Source organism: Sipha flava, unplaced genomic scaffold (genome assembly GCF_003268045.1).
Source record: "Sipha flava isolate LNK unplaced genomic scaffold, YSA_version1 202_pilon_pilon, whole genome shotgun sequence".
Lineage (NCBI taxonomy): Eukaryota > Metazoa > Arthropoda > Insecta > Hemiptera > Aphididae > Sipha > Sipha flava.
Window position 1 is genome coordinate 1,297,491 of NW_020272797.1, and position 19,387 is coordinate 1,316,877.

The 19,387-nt window shown below is 29.0% G+C and overlaps 4 protein-coding genes across 6 annotated transcripts in view; all 4 read right to left on the minus strand.

Moving 5' to 3' along the window:
- LOC112682317 (NACHT and WD repeat domain-containing protein 2) overlaps positions 1-2,589 on the minus strand; it is a 24,524-nt gene extending 21,935 nt beyond the window's left edge. Inside the window, exon 1 of the mRNA XM_025552861.1 lies at positions 1,738-2,589. Coding sequence (XP_025408646.1) covers positions 1,738-1,790 — 53 coding nt within the window. The 5' untranslated portion in view covers positions 1,791-2,589. The remainder of the gene's footprint in view (positions 1-1,737) is intronic.
- Positions 96-1,710, minus strand: LOC112682320. Of its 2 annotated transcripts, none has more exons than XM_025552863.1 (3): positions 1,351-1,710; positions 1,121-1,247; positions 96-433 (listed from the first exon to the last, which is right to left on the minus strand). In XM_025552863.1, exons 1-3 carry the CDS (start codon positions 1,367-1,369, stop codon positions 310-312), a joined length of 270 nt encoding a protein of 89 aa, XP_025408648.1. In that variant the 5' UTR covers positions 1,370-1,710; the 3' UTR covers positions 96-309. The 2 variants fall into 2 exon arrangements, with proteins under 2 accessions (XP_025408648.1, XP_025408647.1); XM_025552862.1 differs by having other exon boundaries at positions 1,121-1,254; positions 1,351-1,700.
- An 884-nt stretch (positions 2,590-3,473) lies between the features above and the next one.
- LOC112682373 (dnaJ homolog subfamily B member 6-like) lies at positions 3,474-13,743 on the minus strand. 2 transcript variants are annotated; one of them, XM_025552948.1, is made up of 7 exons: positions 13,524-13,743; positions 5,152-5,262; positions 4,972-5,081; positions 4,557-4,661; positions 4,095-4,313; positions 3,783-3,999; positions 3,474-3,696 (listed from the first exon to the last, which is right to left on the minus strand). In XM_025552948.1, the coding sequence occupies exons 2-7, from the start codon at positions 5,217-5,219 to the stop codon at positions 3,594-3,596; spliced, it is 822 nt and encodes a 273-aa protein (XP_025408733.1). In that variant the 5' UTR covers positions 5,220-5,262; positions 13,524-13,743; the 3' UTR covers positions 3,474-3,593. The 2 variants fall into 2 exon arrangements, with proteins under 2 accessions (XP_025408733.1, XP_025408734.1); XM_025552949.1 differs by lacking the exon at positions 4,557-4,661 and having other exon boundaries at positions 13,524-13,737.
- Positions 13,744-15,686: 1,943 nt separating this feature from the next.
- On the minus strand, positions 15,687-16,872 carry LOC112682302 (general transcription factor II-I repeat domain-containing protein 2-like). Its single transcript, XM_025552842.1, has 2 exons — positions 16,855-16,872; positions 15,687-16,238 (listed from the first exon to the last, which is right to left on the minus strand). Exons 1-2 carry the CDS (start codon positions 16,870-16,872, stop codon positions 15,687-15,689), a joined length of 570 nt encoding a protein of 189 aa, XP_025408627.1.
- Positions 16,873-19,387: the final 2,515 nt, after the last annotated feature.

Here is a 19,387-nt window from a genome sequence, read left to right on the forward strand (position 1 = left end):
AAAAAAAAAAAAAATAAATAAAAATATAATCGATAATTTATTTTTTATTAATTAAAATTTTAAATGCAATATTAGAATATTATATTAAATTAACCATTTTGATGCGTATACAATAAAAATTAAAAACAACCACATTACAGAACAAACAATTTTATAATATGCATCGGACGAAAACGCAGTGGTGTAATGACGGTGGTCGTGGCGAGGCTTCGGTTTTGGGTTGTAGGTCGTCGCCACTTATCAGATCAGCGGGTTTTAGATAAGGGTATTTAAATAATATATTATAGAGGATACACGGGAAATAGTCAACTATTCGCGAACCGGCGACTCAACTATACGCGCGAAGATTGCTCCTCCGACCATTGTAGTGGTGACGAATATGAACCGTGGTTGTAGGTGAGCATTTGCGTGAATTGTTAAGCCAGGAATTACTCTAGAAATAAATATATATTTTATGTTGTAATCGATGGCCATCCAAAATATCAAAATATTTCCTACGAAATCTAATAATTCATAGTTAACCTATACAATTATGAAATCACGTATGAATATATTATCTATATTACGTCAAGTATAATCGAAAATTACCTACATTAACGCTAACCCTTATTTTTTTTGTGAACCTCAACACAGAGTGTGTTGTCCGAAATTGTAAGTGTACACTACGGATTAGAGAAGTGAGTACATACTAAATACTAATAAATAAGACTACTATGAACGTATTTTTCAGGAAGCCAGTTAATGCAAGACAGTTGATGAGGACTTAAATATATCTATTAAATTTTAAATTATATATCTCACATTAAAATAAATAATTTAATAATATTTTTCAGATTTATCCATACATAAGTTTATTTTTTCATTAAAAAAACAATAACCGATTGGTTACGTAATTATAATCTGAAGTTTGATTAATAAAAAAGAACTATTACTTAAAATAAGTACTGAAATTGTACTAAAAATTATTATCATTTGGAAGTGGAGTAGATGGGGGATCTGTATCGAATAATTGTACATTAAAAAATGTATAGTACGCATTTTTATGAAAAATAGGCACAGATTAACGGCTATTTGATAATCACGAGAATGACACTGTGATTTTATTAAAAGGTTGTCTCACCTAATTTTGGCGGACCTGTGCAAAGTGCGCATTATAATACATCGGCTCGGCATCAGTGGATAGATAGGAATAGAGGGGGAAGGACCCCAAATATTTCTATATGACCATAGAATAGTATTTATTGCACCTGTTAACTGATATTATATTATTATTGTCGAAGAGTGACACACGAAAAACTTAGCATTTCGCCGGAAATCGCCAGTCACCACTGCTTTACTTCAGCTACTCACATTCACACACGGTTGCCATCGAGGATAAAATAAAAACATGAGAAGTCTAGTAGTAGTAGTAGTACAACCGTTCGAATTCTTTATCATCCAACTATAAACGAATAACGGACGTCGTATCCCGCGCTCACGTATGTGTTAAATGTAATATATATATATTATATAAATATTGTCGTCAGCAGTAGCAACAGCAGCAGCTGTCCAAACATACACTTTCCCCGCTCCTCGCGTACACCCCGTTTTGATCGGGGGTCGTGTGCGCGTATACAATAATAATAACATTTAATACGCCGTCGACGTAGCCGGCTGTAAACGACTGAACACCATTGCCGCCGTCCGCACTAGGATAATAATAACAATATAACACGCAGATGATGGTATTATACTTACTCGTCGGAACCGCCTCCGCCGTCCTTTTGTTTTGACGAGCAATAGTTGCCCATGTCGCCGGATTGCGGCCAAAAACACAGTTCTTCCCGGAGACCGAGACACTAACGACGACGAACCGAACACCGTCGCGACCACCGCGGTATCATCGCCGCCGCGTACCGCCTAATTACCAGCTATTATCCGCGACCGCGAGATATTTTTCGATATTATTTTTTTCTTTCTATTTTTTTTCTCCAAAAAACTCTTCTCGTCCGTACTACGCGACAACGATAGTAATTATAAATTTATATCGCATGCATTGAGAAATATAGTCTGAGATGACAATAATTCGTTACGGGGACGACACCGCACTATATGCTATTACTACTACTACATAATAATAATAATAATAATAATAATAATAATAATAATACAGGAGCGCGCGGCGGCGTACAGCGCACGTACTACGAATACACGCGCACTGGTTTTTCCAAAGGATTCGCGCGCACCCTCACCAGCCGGAGAGGATTTGTCGTCTCGTTCGGCGAAGCGACGGTGAGCGCGCGCGACATACACGCACGGAAAACGGCGGCGGGACAACGTTGGTGCGCGCGTCGAGCGCCGACAGCGACGCTCGAAATAGACTAAATACTAAACCTGCCCGCGGCCAAGCCAAACTGCGGCGTTGTTGCCATGAAAAACGCGTCGTCGTAGAATAGCGAGAGTGAATTAGAAAAAATCGCAAAAGAGAAAACGGTCGTGCGTGTCATCATCAGCCAGAATCCCGCGTTCCGTTTTCCTCCAACTACAAATACAAGACGAACACAAAATCGGGAAATATACACCCCCACGCCGTTCTCCAGACGTCACACCGCCCACGAATACACGACCCGTCGTAAACGGTGTGCAGGGACAGGGAGTCACATTGATTATTTCAAACGACGTTGCCAAGTATATCGTCGTGTATTGCCATCCCCTCACGTGGCCCGGCCAAAGAGCTTACACAGCTACGACGATATTTTCGCGAAAACAACGTTTACGTTTTCCCTGATCACAGTTCTCAACTGTATTGAGTAACATTCACACACCTCGTTCACAAACGCGGTGACCGGTTTTCTAAAATTCAAAATATACTGTTCGACTAGAATCACACTGTGTACAGTAGTTCCTTTTTATAATTTTAGGGTTTTCCACTGCATTATTTTGAAATGAATCAGTCGAAAACCATTCAGAGATAAGTGGAACTGATGATATCATTGAAATCACAATGTATAATATTTAATAAACAAATTTATTTATTTATTCATTTTAATATTAATAATCTAATTAATAATATAAGTACAGTATTGGTGATACACCATAAAACAGAGTGTGTTCTCTTATTAATTCATTCAAACACAATATAGGATGGTGAAACCCTCTATTACTCTAGAATAAAAAAAAAATATTTTCGTTTTAAACAATTACATTAAATAATTATTATATATAATAATATACATCGGATAATTATATTTAACACCAATTGAAAATTAAGTTAAATAATAATAATAATAATAAAATTATCAAAGCGCATAAAAATAGTGTAAGTCTTATTAATCAGTGGATTCTGTAAATATTACGTGCTTTAATCAAATTAATTATTTTTAAATTTACTTAATATAATGTCTCAGCTATTTAAAAAAAATATTTGAAGTATCAAATATCAAGTATTACTTCAGAATAAAAAAATTAAGGTTCTAACATATTTATTTTACAAAAAAATGAATAGTATTTTATTCTTCTGTTTAATTTAAATACAATAGTCAACATACAATTTTAAATATCCGCTTATTAATGGTTTTATAGTAGAGAGTGTGGTGAGAGGAGAGGAGATCAAGCTAATGGCCGTACGTGATCGCTTGTGCCACACCATTTATGGTTTTTGATTTGAGCATATCGTTCTCATACGTTTCCACTATTTCTTTGCCAGCTTCGGATATTCTACAAAACAAATTATTTATATAATTTCTGTATCTTACCATATTTAAATCTACCAAGCAACTTTTGTAATAATTTAAAAAACATACTTTTTGGTAGTAATTTTTTTCCCATTTGCAAACCGGGTAGATATTGATGTTCTTTTCACACTACTTCCTCCATTAACGCCATTGCTAGGAAATCCGGCATTTGCCATAGAAAACATACCATCAAATCCAGAACCAAAACCACCTCCAAAACCACCAAATCCAAATGGATTCATCATTGCAGACACTTCTTGATGTCCATGTCCATTGAACCTTTGACCTAATCAAAAAACCAAAAATATATATAACAATATATGATAATGTAATTAAATCGAATATATTAAATTATTAAAATTAAATAACCGATGTATTTACCAGGGAATAAAAGATCTGTTATGTCTGATGTGTTGAAAAATTCTCTGAATACATCTTCGGGATCTCGGAACGAAAAGCTAAAGAAACCAGGTCCAAAGTCTTGACCAAATGGATCATAATGACCAGGATGTCGTTGATTTCTGCGTCGTCCACCATTTCCAGAACCACCATTAATCAAACCATCCTTGCCATATTGGTTATAAATTTTACGTTTTTTATCTAACAAAATAAATTATGAAAATATAATAATCATAAAGATCATGAAAATGTTAGTATTAATGAAAAAAAAAATTATATAAAAATTATTAAACTCGTTAAAAAAAGCGCCACTTCTAAGAGATTACATGCTCCAGCTCCAATGGAATTTATTTTATATACTTAGTAAGGGTTAAAACTGGTAGGGTTATGTTTTGAATGGTTTATTAGATCAACACAACGTAAACTATAATTTTGGGGTTCTACCAAAATAACGATGGAACGGGCTTTCAAAGAAGTTGTAGAAGAACGGTCTGGATGATGCGGACGCTTTTCTTTTACGCTGTTCATCGTACAACTTTCGCTTCACCTCTGTTAGACATAGAGACAATACATATACATGAAGGAATAACCTATTTAATATCCTTATTGCATATTATACATGTTGGTTTCTAAAATCATAAGTGATTTACAATTTTTAGTCAATTCAATATTATGGTCCTTTGTGAAACAATTAGCTCTTAATTATTAGCAGTTGGATGTGTTTGCATTAAGTTATGTTTTAAACATATAGATACTGTTTTTGTAGAGTTTTTTAAAAGCTAATGACCTCATCACATACATAAGAGTAGAGCTGCATATTATATACATTATGAATAGCAACAATATGTGTTTTTAGTACCATCAGATAAGACTTCATAGGCTTCAGAAATTTCTTTGAACATTCTGTTTGCTTGTTCCTGGTTTTCTGGATTTTTATCAGGGTGCCATTTCAATGCCAATTTTCTGTAGCTATAAAAAAAAAGTTAAAAATGTAATTAGTATATATTTTTGTTTAGAAATTGACCATTTTTCTACATACGATTTTTTAATATCATTTATTGAAGCATTTGAAGGAACTCCTAATATGGAATAATAATCTCCAGACATACTGTGAAATGTATTTTCTTGAGTTTATGTTATATATTATGCTCTGAAAATAAAAAAGTATTTTAGTTAAACATATTCAAATGAAATCAGAAGTATAAATTCTTGCAACAACAATAATGTCCATATTGTACTTCAAGAGTGGTGTACACAAGCCCATTAATGTGACTATTAACACAATAAAATCAATCATATTTTTTAGTGATGTATCTTTATGATTAATATTTCATAAAATAACTATAAGCCATTTTATAAAATGTACAACTAATATTTAATGACAAAGTAATAACAATTTTATGTTAATGTGTAATGTCTTTACAAAAATAAATACACTAACATTTGTATTTTAATAAATTAATCACTTATTTTCTAAAAATGTTAACTACTTTACTTTATTTATAGTTATTTTAATTACTTTTAGAAAAATATTTTATTCTTTTGTAAAATCAAATGGTTACAGAACAAAAACTTATATTATTAAACAAACATTAAAAATTTTTAAATAACTAATACTTAAAATATACAAATAATTTTTGATTTTCCAAACCATCAAATAAAATAATTTAAGTATTATGTTAAGTTTTTATCATGAAACATAATAAATAATAATTAGTATTATATCAAACTATACAATACATATTTATCTACTGAGTATGAACAAAAAAAAAATAGAAGTATGTCAGTTGGTTTTATTAATTTTACCTATATTTAAGATATAGAATAAGTGTCTAAAGTTATCTTTTTTATAGACTTTGTTACATATAATAATGGTGAATTATTAATAATAATATTGGTCAATAGTAATCAGTTACTACTAGCAGTACACAATTAAAATAAAAACGTATACATTTGAACTTGAATGAAGAAAAAGGATGACATTTAAAGAAGTTAGAAAACAAAGATCGCAAATAAGAGAGTAAATGAGTAACAATACAATTTTACTAGATAATAATATTATAAAATCTGATGATAGTAAAGCATTCAACTTTATATGAGAATGCACCGGAGAAAGATTATAAGAGGAGTACATTTGTAATTCCAGATAGTAATGAATAAAAAAATACCTAGCAGATTCAAGGGAACCTGATTACATAATTAAATATTCCTCTGAAAAGCAGTGAAGAAATGTGGGTGTATAGGAAAAAACAACTAACAAAATTAGAGGGTGCCATTTTAAGAATATCTAATGAGTTTTAGATTAATATAATTAAATCGAAACTGGTTGTACATTACAAATGCTTAGCACTTATTTATTTATTTTTATAAACAAACTATTTAATTATAAATCATTTCACGAGTATTAACAATTTACTCTAATATTTGTTTTAATTTAAAACTTTATTATTAATTTATATACATTGGAGAGAATAATAACAATGAGAAATGTGCCTCAAACACTGGAAATGGAATCAATATGACAGTGTTTGAGTAATTTACCACGAAACACACAGTCATTGGTTTGGTTCCTGGCACAGTACAAGAAATGCTTGAGGCATAAATCACAGTTTCCTCCTAATAAAAGAAAATAACCATTGAAAAAGACGTCAGGGTCATCTCAATGATATATCCGGAAAAAAAATATATATATAAAAAAAATATTATTAAAAATGTAATGACTGGCGATAAGATGAGCAATGAAAGCAAAAACAGGTAAAAATATCTAGACATAACACCCAGAAGTAGAAAACTTTAAGAAAACATTTAAAATATACTTCATCGGATCGGAACTAGGTAGACTATTCAATACAAACTTATCAGTGAGCTATAAAAAATAATTAAGCCTAGAATACATTATAATAGAACAACCTACAAATACGATTTACTAGTAAAAATAATTTTAATTATTATATTTATAATATTTAGTTAAAATAAATTATAAAAACGTTCACAGTAATACACATAACAAATTGTTCGTTTATTTAAATTTATATAAATATATATATATATATATATATATATATATATATAATCAACACAATAAATTTATATGTATTACAAATACAAACACAAAATAAATTTTGAAACGTATGGCAACAATAATAATTGAATAATTTTGATTTAAGACCTATTGTTATCGATAGCACAGTATTAAATATAAATTTTAAACATATACAGTTCGTTACTTATTATACACACGTTAATATAATATCTACTATATTGAAATGGTTTTGAAAAGTTGAACTAACTGATCGTTTTTAGGTCAAGTATAACATTTGTCACCTTCGTTCTTTATACATTTTTACAATGTAGGCACACGCCAGATGCTAGCTAATTTGTACACGAAACTACGAAAGATACTAAAAACCCTTGCTCGGATTAAATGGTGGTGGTGTGCCGTCATCGCCGGCATTTTATGTATTGTTCGATATTCGAATATTTAAAACATTATGTGTAGTCATTTTTTACGTGCACGCGATTCTTCCTTGTGTAGGTATCGAGCATGCGGATTTTTCCAGTCACCAAACACACGCATTTACAGAAAGCATCATAAACACACGCAAAATATATACCCAGTAGGTGTTAATGTTGGACAATGACCTTGCCGGTCGCTTTCCCATGTAACTCGCATCAAGCGATGAATCACCATACTACAAATTAACCCACCTGGCCGCCGTGGATAACCCGACCATTTTTCGTAGATATATATATATATACACTCACAAAAAATAAAATGATTCAACTGATAATAAATTATGTAATCTATACACGATTTTCATCAGCATCTTTGTCGACGACACGGAAATCGAAACAATCAGTGACGACAGCACACGCTGCAGCCCGCGTACATTGATCCAAAGATTTCAACTTGACGGCGGAAGAGCGGTTTTATATTATACAGCTATCGTGGCACGTATTTAGGTTTGCAAGAAATAGACGAATACCAGTAAAAAACGTTTTTTTCTTTCTATAATAGATTTATCATGTGAGAAACAGGTAGACATTATCTCCGCATAACTCGCAATCACGATTTCGATAGAAATGCAATTTTAATCCACATTCACATATGATCCTCAATATGATATTATATGGACCTGCTTTCACCGCATCAATCTCCGTATATGGTCTACAAGTTTCCGTGTCCTGAGGACGTCATCCGACACAACGTGTGTCAAAAATTGGCGACGAGTACGATTTCTCGTCGCGCAAAATCGCTAAACAATTCGCTGTCCCGCGTATTTTGTGTCGCACTCAATTTCTGCAACCGGCGGAACGCGGTTGCGGCAGCAGGTCATCGCCCAAATGAGAAGAGAACAAACACGAGTGAGCGCGTGCGGGGAATCGTGGAAGAACAATAAACCGCGACACTCGCCACCGACTAAGGACAACCACCTACATTGGTGTATAAAACTTCATTCGATGCGTACACGCCACACACACACATCGATGGTCTTCGAAACACAACACCTTAAACGAGCCTCAACTCTATAATTATTGCATATTAAACATGTTTTTTTTTCAATTTTATCATAATAATATAATACACGTACTCGCTACAAAGGTTAGACTAACAATCGACGTCGTTTTGGGGCAGTGAGAAATATATTGAAAAAATTGTTGAAATCCTGCAAATCCTAATTAATTAATGTATAAAATAATGGCCGTAATAATTTAGCTAGTACTTGTCATTCGAAATAGATTTACGCCTGAGCAGTCAAACCTACACGTTTTATTTGCCAAAACTATTTATCAGTCATCGTCATGTAATGTATTATAATGTGAAGCAATTTTGTTGTTGTAACGTTTTCTCGATCTATTATTTATTAGTTTACTAGAAAAACAAAATCTTGTAAAAATTATAATTTGAATAGATTGCATTCGACAGTCGTCCATAGAATTATCTGTATTACCTATGCAAACTATGAGCAATAATAGAACTTATTTATTCTAAAATATATAGAAACCAAAATTGATGACAATTAGTCATCAGTCATTACTCATTATTAATGTTGCATGAATTACATTCATAATAATAATACAAGCACAACAATTTAAAAAAGTATTGCAATTATATTTTAATTTTTTTATAAGACTTAAAAAAAATAATTAACATATCAAATAAAATCGTTTTAGAGAATTATCAAAACTTGGGTATATAAAAAATTTTAAACAAATTACCTAAAATCTAAATCTGAGACAGTAATGTATAAAACTAAAGATTTACAGCTGATATTTTATTAAAAGACAATAAAATTCTAAAAAAATTCTATTAATACTTAGAATTTATATTTAATTATTACAGATTAACATAATGGAAAATGATCAAGGCTTTTTCAACATTTTTCAACTAGTACAATTTTAATTTTTTTTTTTTAATGTATTTTGTTCAAAGATTTTTAATTAAAAAATAATATATGATGTCATTATAAAAACATAACTAATATAACAGTGTAGTTTACTAAAATACGACACATATACTTATTCTTTCTTGAGAACTAAAACTTAAACAGAATAATAGTGAAAGGATGATTATTTCATTCAACTAAGGCCAATAAATTAAAATACTTTGTACTATTCCCTATTAAGTCAAGTCACAATTATCACAGACCAAATATATGAATATTATACAAAGTATCAAGTAATTTCAACAGATTAATAATATATTAACTTAAAAATATCTTTCCTGCATGTATAAAAACGAAAATATAGCCTTCAACTTGCTACTTATGGGCAACATATGTAAGGTATTTAAATAACCTAAGTTCCAATTGTTAAAAAAAAACACTATGGACAATTTATTTATTATTTCCTTGTAGGTAGTAGACATGATTTAGCCAAGCAATATTTCATGATGAAAAAAGCTAGTAGAGACAATATACATAATTCGACAAGTTATGTTTTGATTCTATACCAACAAAATAAAAATTGGTTTAAAATGAATTTTAATAGGCAATTAATTACATACAATACATAAATTACATAAATACATACAAATATATTAGATCAAAATCTATAATCAATAAATGTAAGTATTTTATAGTTAAGATAACAATAAAAAATGATTTGAGTACCATAAAACACTCAATTTTTAATTTTCAATTAAAAGGACCAATATAAATTGGGTTTAATTCTAAACATTCAAAATAAAATAGGTATATTTAATTGAGTTAAAAAATGTAGATGCAGTGAAATCTATTCTGTTTAATTGGACCCTGAATAAATAATACTAGGACAGGTACTGAGATACATGTCAATCTATATTAGTAGAAAATTGATTGTGATCCTATCAGAAAGAAAGTTTTACACTTTTCAAATAAGCCAACAAATAATTGTTTATTTCCCATTTTTTTAAATTAAATTCTAGAATAATAAAATAATACAATGATTTTATAGATAAGCTTACAAAAACCATTGAATTATTAATAAAAAATAATATTCATGTAGACTATGAATCATAGTTTATATTATTTATTTGAATGATCTGGTTATATAAATATGTTATAATATTAAATATTATAAAATGAGAAATTTAATTCAAACAAAAATAACTATTATTTTATTAAACAATAATTTGAACAAAACATAAATCATAATAAGATAAAAATAAACAAATTACTTATCTCAATTTTTTTTTTTTTTTATTCGACATTATAGGTTTTGCTACAAAGAGTAAATATTATATTATCGTCATAAAAATGAATACATAATTCAAACTATTAAAAGTAACAAATTTATTAATAAAATAAAAACTTTTTAGGCATTTTGACCAATCAAAATCTATAATACATACTTAAATTTTATTAAAGAACAATGAAATAAATTCTGAAATGCAATAAATAAGTTATAATATACAGTAATTATAAGACCTAAAATGTTAACTCTAATAATTTAGTATTAATCTCAATACTGTATAAATTTAAATCAACACTAACAACCAATAGATAATAATTTAAATTAATTTATGATTTAATTATTTATTACTATCAACAGTTATCAAAGCAATTAAAAAGATACAATATTAGATGATCATAATCCAAAAACCAAATTCGTGATAGGAATTTATCATTTGAATTTATTTAAAAACAATCATTTTAATTTAAAACAATAATAAGTAACTAATGTATTAGCTTATTAATAATTAATTTAATATATAGGTAAAAAAAAAAAATTTAATTCAGGATTTTGTATATGTATGAGTTATGCCAGAGTCAAGGGCATTAGATGCCACATTAATTTTTTTTAATTAGAATTTAAAAACACAAATTTAATTTTAATTTGAAAATAACTATTTAATACTGATATACATTGTATATCATCACAATTTATAAAATATATGAGTACCAAATTATTTAAAAAAATTTAATTTAATTTTTTTAATATTTTTGAAAATTTGAAGAAACTAAGTATCAATATGATTTATATTAAGTGTTATTTATTCTTAATATCATATTATAATTTCTCTAAAGCTATATTATAGAATTATAAAAGTAAGTACATAAGTACCAAGTATATAATTGTATTTATCTAAGAGAGTATCGTGCAATTATAATTCTAGAACTATTTTAGAACTATTTCTTTTATTATCAGAAATACACCAACAACTTGGATACATTGTGAAGTAGTTTTTCAAGTAGCAGAACTATTTCAGAATCTAATAAATAAATTATACTACAATTATAGATAATATGATGTTGATAACTATTAATACAGTACATAAAACATATTTTTTCAAATTTCAAAAATATAAGTTATCATTTATTAGTCATTCATACTTACTCTATTCAACAGTAAAAATAAGAAAATATTTTATAATAAATAAAAAATAGGTAAAAAAAATATATTCAAATTAAAATTTAATTTAATTTTCTTAATTTATTGCTGTTTATAAAATAAAAATATAATAATGATGCTAATTATATATTAAGAAAAACCTTTTTCAGACCTTCTACGCACAGAACCTAAAATGATCTTGGAGTTCAATAATTTTAAAATAACTACTAAATGTTATCATTAAATTATAAATTATTTAATATTAATTAAATCATAGAATTAAAACTATAAAACAAACATTTACTATTCATGTAATCATTGTTTTTTATATTAATTATTCAGATTTCAAAAACAGCTAAGAATTTAAGTTTAGAAATATTTTTTCTTATTCTATATATACTAATAGATAGCAGAAGCACAACAAATGTTTCATGCAACAAATCTTTAGGTAAACTATTAGATACTTAAAATTGAAAGATTACAAAACCAATTCAATCATATTTTTAATAAATCTAAAATATATTAAATATCTTGATTAATGATAATTTAATAATTATTGAAGAATATAACATTTACTTAGGTTTCTTTAAATATATCAGGGATGAGCAACTGGCAGCTCTTGTAATTTTTTTATCTAGCTCGTTTAAATCACTTCATAATATTTTTACTTTTATTAGTATTTAATCAAATATTTCACATTGATCGCAAAATGTAGATATTATATTTTTCTCTAATATTGAACTCCAGCTAAATCATTAAATGTCTAAATATAATATATATCCATATTGGCATAGCTATACACATAAATAACTGATTTTATTATATTGGTTCAGTCAAAAAATTAAATTATTAAAAATAAATACTAATTGTCAAATTTAATGATCATTTTTTTCATTTTCCCTTTCTTCATTATAAGCCACCAGATTTAAAAGATCTAAAAATTGGCCTTCTAGTTACTTTGAGTTACCCATCCCTATTACAAAACAATATTCTATGTTCAGAAAAAATGTTGGAAAGTTTGGAAAAAATTACTTAATATAAGACTTCTGCTTCTTTAGTCCACATTATTATCATAAACAGACACGCTTACACATACTTTTGAATGGAAAAAATATTTAATTTGTTGGAAATATTACTCACTGACCTCAGTTAAATGTTTACTTTTTTTTGAAAACCACACAAAAATAAAGTTATTGGATAACTTATAAATGTCCAGATAAAACAGAAATAATTATATGTTTCAACACCTATCTTATTTAATAATAAAAATTAATATCATTACTCACAAAAAAAGATGTTTATTCTAGAAAATCACTAAAAAATAAGTTTATTTCACTTCAATATCGAACTGAAATCCAATTTTAGATGCCCTTGTGGGTCAACAGTAAAATATTAATGTCACAAACACATTGAATGAATAACTGTCTGCAGGAAATAAACTAAAAAGTCCCATAATTTACTGAGCAACCCTTTCATTTATTGACCAAACGTGGGTACACACTACACTGTCAGTTCTATCATGACGCTAATTGTTTTGTATGCATGTATATATGTACACTACTACACATATGTCAAAAAAAAATTTCAAGTTAAACTCACCTTTGATACGTGCCAATTTTTATCTTAGCAATAAAAAAGAACAGTAATTGTGATCCGAAGCAAGAAACGAATTAAAAACAAAAACTATTTATTTAAAATAAAAAATTATAAATTTGTAATTAATGTCAATTTCGACTGTTTGATTAACTTCTCGTTACCCCGAGTCCCGAGATAATGAACACCTCTCAGATAATGTGCACAATAAAACATATGTTCTTCAGTCCATCCATACTCCAAAACAATCCGACTGTACAGTGTACGAGCGTCGAGTAAAAAATGAGTGGAATGACATATGGTTAAAACCATGTGGTTTGATGTCAAAGAGGTTGTACTTATTTTTCCTTGTTTTTAACCGATTTTTAATATTTTCATGACAAAATATCTGTTTAAATGTAAATAAAAGATTCAGTTCAATAATTTGTTGAATATATACCTAAGTCTGATTGTTTTAATTTTAATTCAATATTACCCGTGCACAATAATTTTTCATGTACATATGATAAACATTGAATAAAATTGTTATCATGTTAGTCTAGGCAATGCATATGTAATAATATATGGTATTTTAGTTTTACTTAAGAACAATATTTCTTAAATCGTGGTGAAAACTAAACTTTAAAGACCAATGGCATGAAAGATTTAATTAGTGACCTAATAGTATTAATGGTTAAAAATATCATGAAGAAGTATAGTAAATTTATTTAGGAAACAGATTTAGTCATAACTTACATGCTTTTAAGGAGTTTTGTTAGGCAATTTAACATACTTTTTAAAACTTAAATTGTAAAAATTAATAACTAAATCACATAAAACGCCCGACGCTTCTCTCCATTTTATCCAACTGCACTTAATCCTATGTTTACATCCGTGCCAAAGCCTCCGTCCTTTTGTACAAGTAATCCTAAAAATTTTAAATTTTCGACTTCATCTATCATATCGAAGCTTATTGTCATTGTTCTCATCATCCTCTTGACTTCTTGGTATCTTCCTTCAAAGTAATACTTTATATACTCTGTTTTATTTTCACTAATTCTCAATCATTTCCCTTCTAGTGCTAATCTTCATTCACCCAACCTATTATTAACTTCTTCCAGATTTTCTCCTACTAAAACTATATCATCAGCAAACATCATACATCATGGTATCTCGTCCTGTATCTCTTTTGTAACTTCATCCATTATCACAGAGAACAAATAAGGGCTTAGCCGGTCCCTGATGCACACCAACTCGTCAAAAACATAACAAGTTTAAAACAACCTGGAAAACAAAAATCTGAACACGTCTATTTTAAGATAGTTAAAACTCAAAAAAAACCCTAATTACACAACATATCTTCTGCTGGGTTTTAGAAATATAGATGAATATCAGTGGCATAGTTACGGGGAGGGTGTAAGGAGTTTTCACTCCCCTCACAGATTTTTTTTAATGATATTTGTTGATTATTATTTATTAATATTTATATATTATAGTAAAATATTTTGATTTTAACATGATTAGGTATATGTTAAAAATTGAATAACAAAATAATTTTCATTAAATATGGGACATAATAATAATAACATTTTAAATGTAATATTATTACATAAGACCTCGTTTTAAGATATACTAAGAACACTTAAAAACTTACTCTTAAACACCCCCCCACCCCCCAGAAAAAAATTGTATCTACGCCACTGATGAATATTATTATCTTTAACCATAAGCTTATATGTTACTGCAAAATACTCTCAGCATTTATTAATTTTTGATATCTGTTTAACTATATACCTAATATGATGCAATTATAATCAGTGGCGTAATTATGGGAGGCAAGGGAAGGAAGTGCCCCTCTGACAATCTTTTGAGAGATAAAGGTATAATTTTGCCCCCCCCCCCCCAGATAATCCAACACTACAACTAGCACCTTTTATTAATGAACTCTTATGGATATTATTTAACAATATTTGTACCTAGTACATGCTACCTACAGTTTATATTTATCTAAATCAGTGGTGGGCGAACTTTTTTAATGGGGGGGCCACAAGGTTTAAGAAATTCTAGAGGAGGGCCAGAATTATAGAAAAAATGCATTTGTGTTAAAGCTTTGAATCATAATATTATAAAAACATTACAGCATTACAGACAAATGTTACAAATTACCTTTTACCTTAAATAATAATTAATTTAACTTTTATTCGAAAGCTCAACCATGGTAGGCGTGTGAGACATATGGAATGGTTTTTGATTTTCCATAATATTTTCGAAAGCAGGTTCCAGCTGTGATGAAGCAACTTTCAGCAGTGCGAAAATGTGTTCATTAGTCAATCGGTTTCTGATTGAGTTTTTCCGCAATTTCATGGTCGAAAAAGTTTGTTCGCACACATAAGACGACGCAAACATCGCCATAATTTTCTGGGCGTGAGCAATTATTTTTGGAAATTCGGCTTTCTGCAGTGCTCTATAAAAATCTAGTTTTGTGGATTTCAAGAATAATTGCTTTAAATGGGTACTGCACTGTATTTCAATAATTTCCAACTGCATTTCTGCAGATACATTTTCCGGATCTACATTAAACGGCATCGAGAAAACATCTAGCGATGATTGAATGTTCTTGAAATCTTGAAACCTAGTTTGAAATTCTGTGTGAAGTTTTTTCAACGCCCGACTGAATTCTTTTAGCTTGTTCACACTCACTGGTGATATGGATTTTAAACGCAGAAAGTGAGTTAAATCATTCTTCGCAATGCAGTTATAAAATAGAAAAAGCTGAGTTTTAAATAATTTCAGACAACCCCAAGTCTCATCTAAAAATTGGTTGTTTTAACTGGTGAGGGGAAGAGATGTCAGGGTTTTGGTAATAATAAATATATTATATTGCCCCCCCTAGGTTTTTTTCCAGTTACGCCATTGATTATAATATTATTTACGTATGAAGTAACTGTATTGTTAAATTATTCAGTACTACGCATGTCTGTATAAGGAAGATTTAGCCTAGCATACGGAGAGTAAACAATTGGATTTTCCATCTCCGAAAACTCAGTTGGATTTGATATCCATATATTAGCAATATGGTGTATATTAATAAATAAAACATGTGATAAAAAAAAAACCTACCGTTAAAAGAAAATTGGGCAGGCAAAGTCTTAGTCGATCTACCCCGTAAACACGCCACTAAATAAGTATAAATTAAAAATAGTCTATGCTACTGAATCTTCTTAACAGAGCTATATTCAATGAAAAATAAATAAATCAACTTTATATAATAATATTTATTATTGGATTCAATAACCATAGCTCATAATTTTATGACCTTAAATTATACCTATAAATTATTTGATAATAAAAATTATACTTTATAATCAATGACCATGACTAGTCATTTTATAATCATACATTTACATGTTACCATGTTGTAAGGAATTAAAGAAAAAACTTTCTCACGAGATCTACTTGTAAAATAATTATATTATTAGTAATATGTATATACATATGCATATCCATACATACGAGTATATTGTTATGATTATTATATTATTGCCATATGTATTAATAATATTATCTAACATATTCGATGTAAACAATTATACGTATATCATCTGATTCTAATTCAACGATAAAATGATTTATCATTGAAGTGCTTCAGGTGTTACCGAGATCATGTTTTTTTACGATAGATCCAATCCATTTACAGAGTATGATGATACAGACTTTATACAGCGATTTACAGTGACGTGGCGATGTGGGTAATCGAGAGGTGGCTGCCTCTCATTTTTTTGGTGGGTGGGTCAGGACAGGACATCGGGGGGAAGAGGGGGTTAGTCCCACCAAATATTTTAATGGTCCCGTCAAAATCAAAATTATGTTAGAAATGTTATTCGTTGTTTCTATAATTATCTGTTCGTTTTTTTAAAAATCGTAAAATAATAAATAATAAAAAACTATTTACAATAGCATTAACAATATCATTTAGTTCAGCTACTAACGAAAGGAGTTTCAGTGCAATAATAAAAATAAAAACTTGACTAAGGACATCGCTGGTTCAAGATAGGTTCAGCGACCTTTCAATACTATATATTATAAAAGATATATCGAAAAATATAAAAATCGATGATATTTCGAATATTTTTGCTGATACAAATGGATATTTATCATTAAAATAAAATATTAATTATTTTTAAATATATGTTATTTAATGTTTTTTTAATACAATTTAAACATACCTATATTTTTAATAGTAATAAGTTTTACTTGTGTATGGGAAGGGTGTGAAGACGAAGCCCCTGTGGGTTATTTTACATTGAATTATTATAGTCCCCCCAAAAATTCAACCAAATGTCCGCTTATGGGTCAGGGGCGTATTAAGACTTATTTTTAGGGGTGGGGGCGACTCAAATTTTATCTTTAATTCAGTCTCAAAATTTACAAGTAAAATTGTCAGTAGGTCATATTTAAATCAGGTGAATCTTTAATATTAGTGTTTTAATTTTAATCTAAGGCCGGATCCACTTAGAATTGACTTTTGTGAAGTTCTTTTTTAACACTTGTCTGTGTTTTGAAATTTACATTTTTGTTTTATTTCATTTTTCACTAGGTATCGACCCGACAAAAAACCCAATTCGGTATCACAGCCACGCGTAATTTTATTTCGTTATAAGTCCCCCTTGAATACGCCACTGAGGTGGGTAGGTATCGACAACATATACGAGTACTTGCCTCTAAACATTTTCGAGTTCACCACGCCACTGGTGATTCAGGTACTTGTAAAATATTAGATTTGACTATTTTCTGACCTGCATTAAGACCGAATCTTGGTTTAAAAATGCAGTCTTATAAAGAATACTTGATTTATTTTGTATTTGGAATATATTTTTCAATAAACGATAGTAAATTAGTTTTATTTAAATACTTTACAAGACTGTAAAAATGGTTAAGCACAAATAATAGTCTCTATTTTTATGAACTTCATGCTTGAGTAATGTTATATATGTTTATCAGGTTGTCTAAAACAATGTTGATTGAATTACTGGACATGTTTTAAGATCGTTTTTGTCAAAATACACTATGCAATATATCTCTAATCATTGTAATCAAATAAAATGTGGTAAAATTAATTTGGTAACCATGATTTTCAATAAAATACAAATACTTTATGCAACTCATTTTTTTTTTTTACACGCCATTAAAATATTTACAGACTGGTCTTTATGCAACCCGTTATATGTTTAAAAGTAATAATCGGTAATAGCCACCGATAACGAATGATGAGTGTTCACGTAGTTAATTTTAAAAATAAATTACCTAATGTATGAGTAGTAAATAAGTAGTAATATACTAATATTTGACCGTGCTGCAGTTATCCAAAACGCTTAGAGATCGCAGTTTAAACGTAGCTCCACAAACACCATTGCGTGCAGTCGCCTATAAGTCATAATCTTAGATCATATACAATGGATGGAGTCATACAACTAATTTGTGAAGCCAACATAACAGTAGGACCGCAGTGATATGTGATGCGCGTGACATCTTATCATTAATTTTTGGCGCAGATATTAATTGATTATTGAACAAGATAACGATTAACTATAAAGTATAAGTGTTTGTTAAGTTTCTAAATGCATTATTATAATAATATAATTAATTATATTGTATTTGCTATGTCAAAATGATGATCAATAACAATGTTTTGTAAATTCAGAATTAGTGATACCTAAATTCAATTTTAAGCCAAAAAATAGATTGACATTTAATAAGCATGCGCACATGCGCAGATGTCACCGGTCCCATAGTTATGTTGACTTCTACTCATTCTATAGGTGTGATTTGCGATGATTCTATCCATTGTATACAGTGGCGTACATAAGGTGGGAGGGGGGTCTATTTATAGC

Bases quoted from the DNA above. Each gene is read 5' to 3' on its own strand.
- LOC112682320 (XM_025552862.1), bottom strand. From the start codon at position 1,437: ATGATAAAGAATTCGAACGGTTGTACTACTACTACTACTAGACTTCTC. The intron at 1,255-1,350 runs GTGAGTAGCTGA...ATATAATATCAG, and splicing joins GATGGCAACCGTGTGTGAAT to TTAACAGGTGCAATAAATAC. The intron at 434-1,120 runs GTGAGACAACCT...ATTTATTTCTAG, and splicing joins CACAGGTCCGCCAAAATTAG to AGTAATTCCTGGCTTAACAA.
- LOC112682373 (XM_025552948.1), bottom strand. From the start codon at position 5,219: ATGTCTGGAGATTATTATTCCATATTAGGAGTTCCTTCAAATGCTTCA. The intron at 4,314-4,556 runs GTAGAACCCCAA...TTATTTTGTTAG, and splicing joins CCCGTTCCATCGTTATTTTG to ATAAAAAACGTAAAATTTAT. The intron at 3,697-3,782 runs GTATGTTTTTTA...TTTGTTTTGTAG, and splicing joins AAAAAAATTACTACCAAAAA to AATATCCGAAGCTGGCAAAG.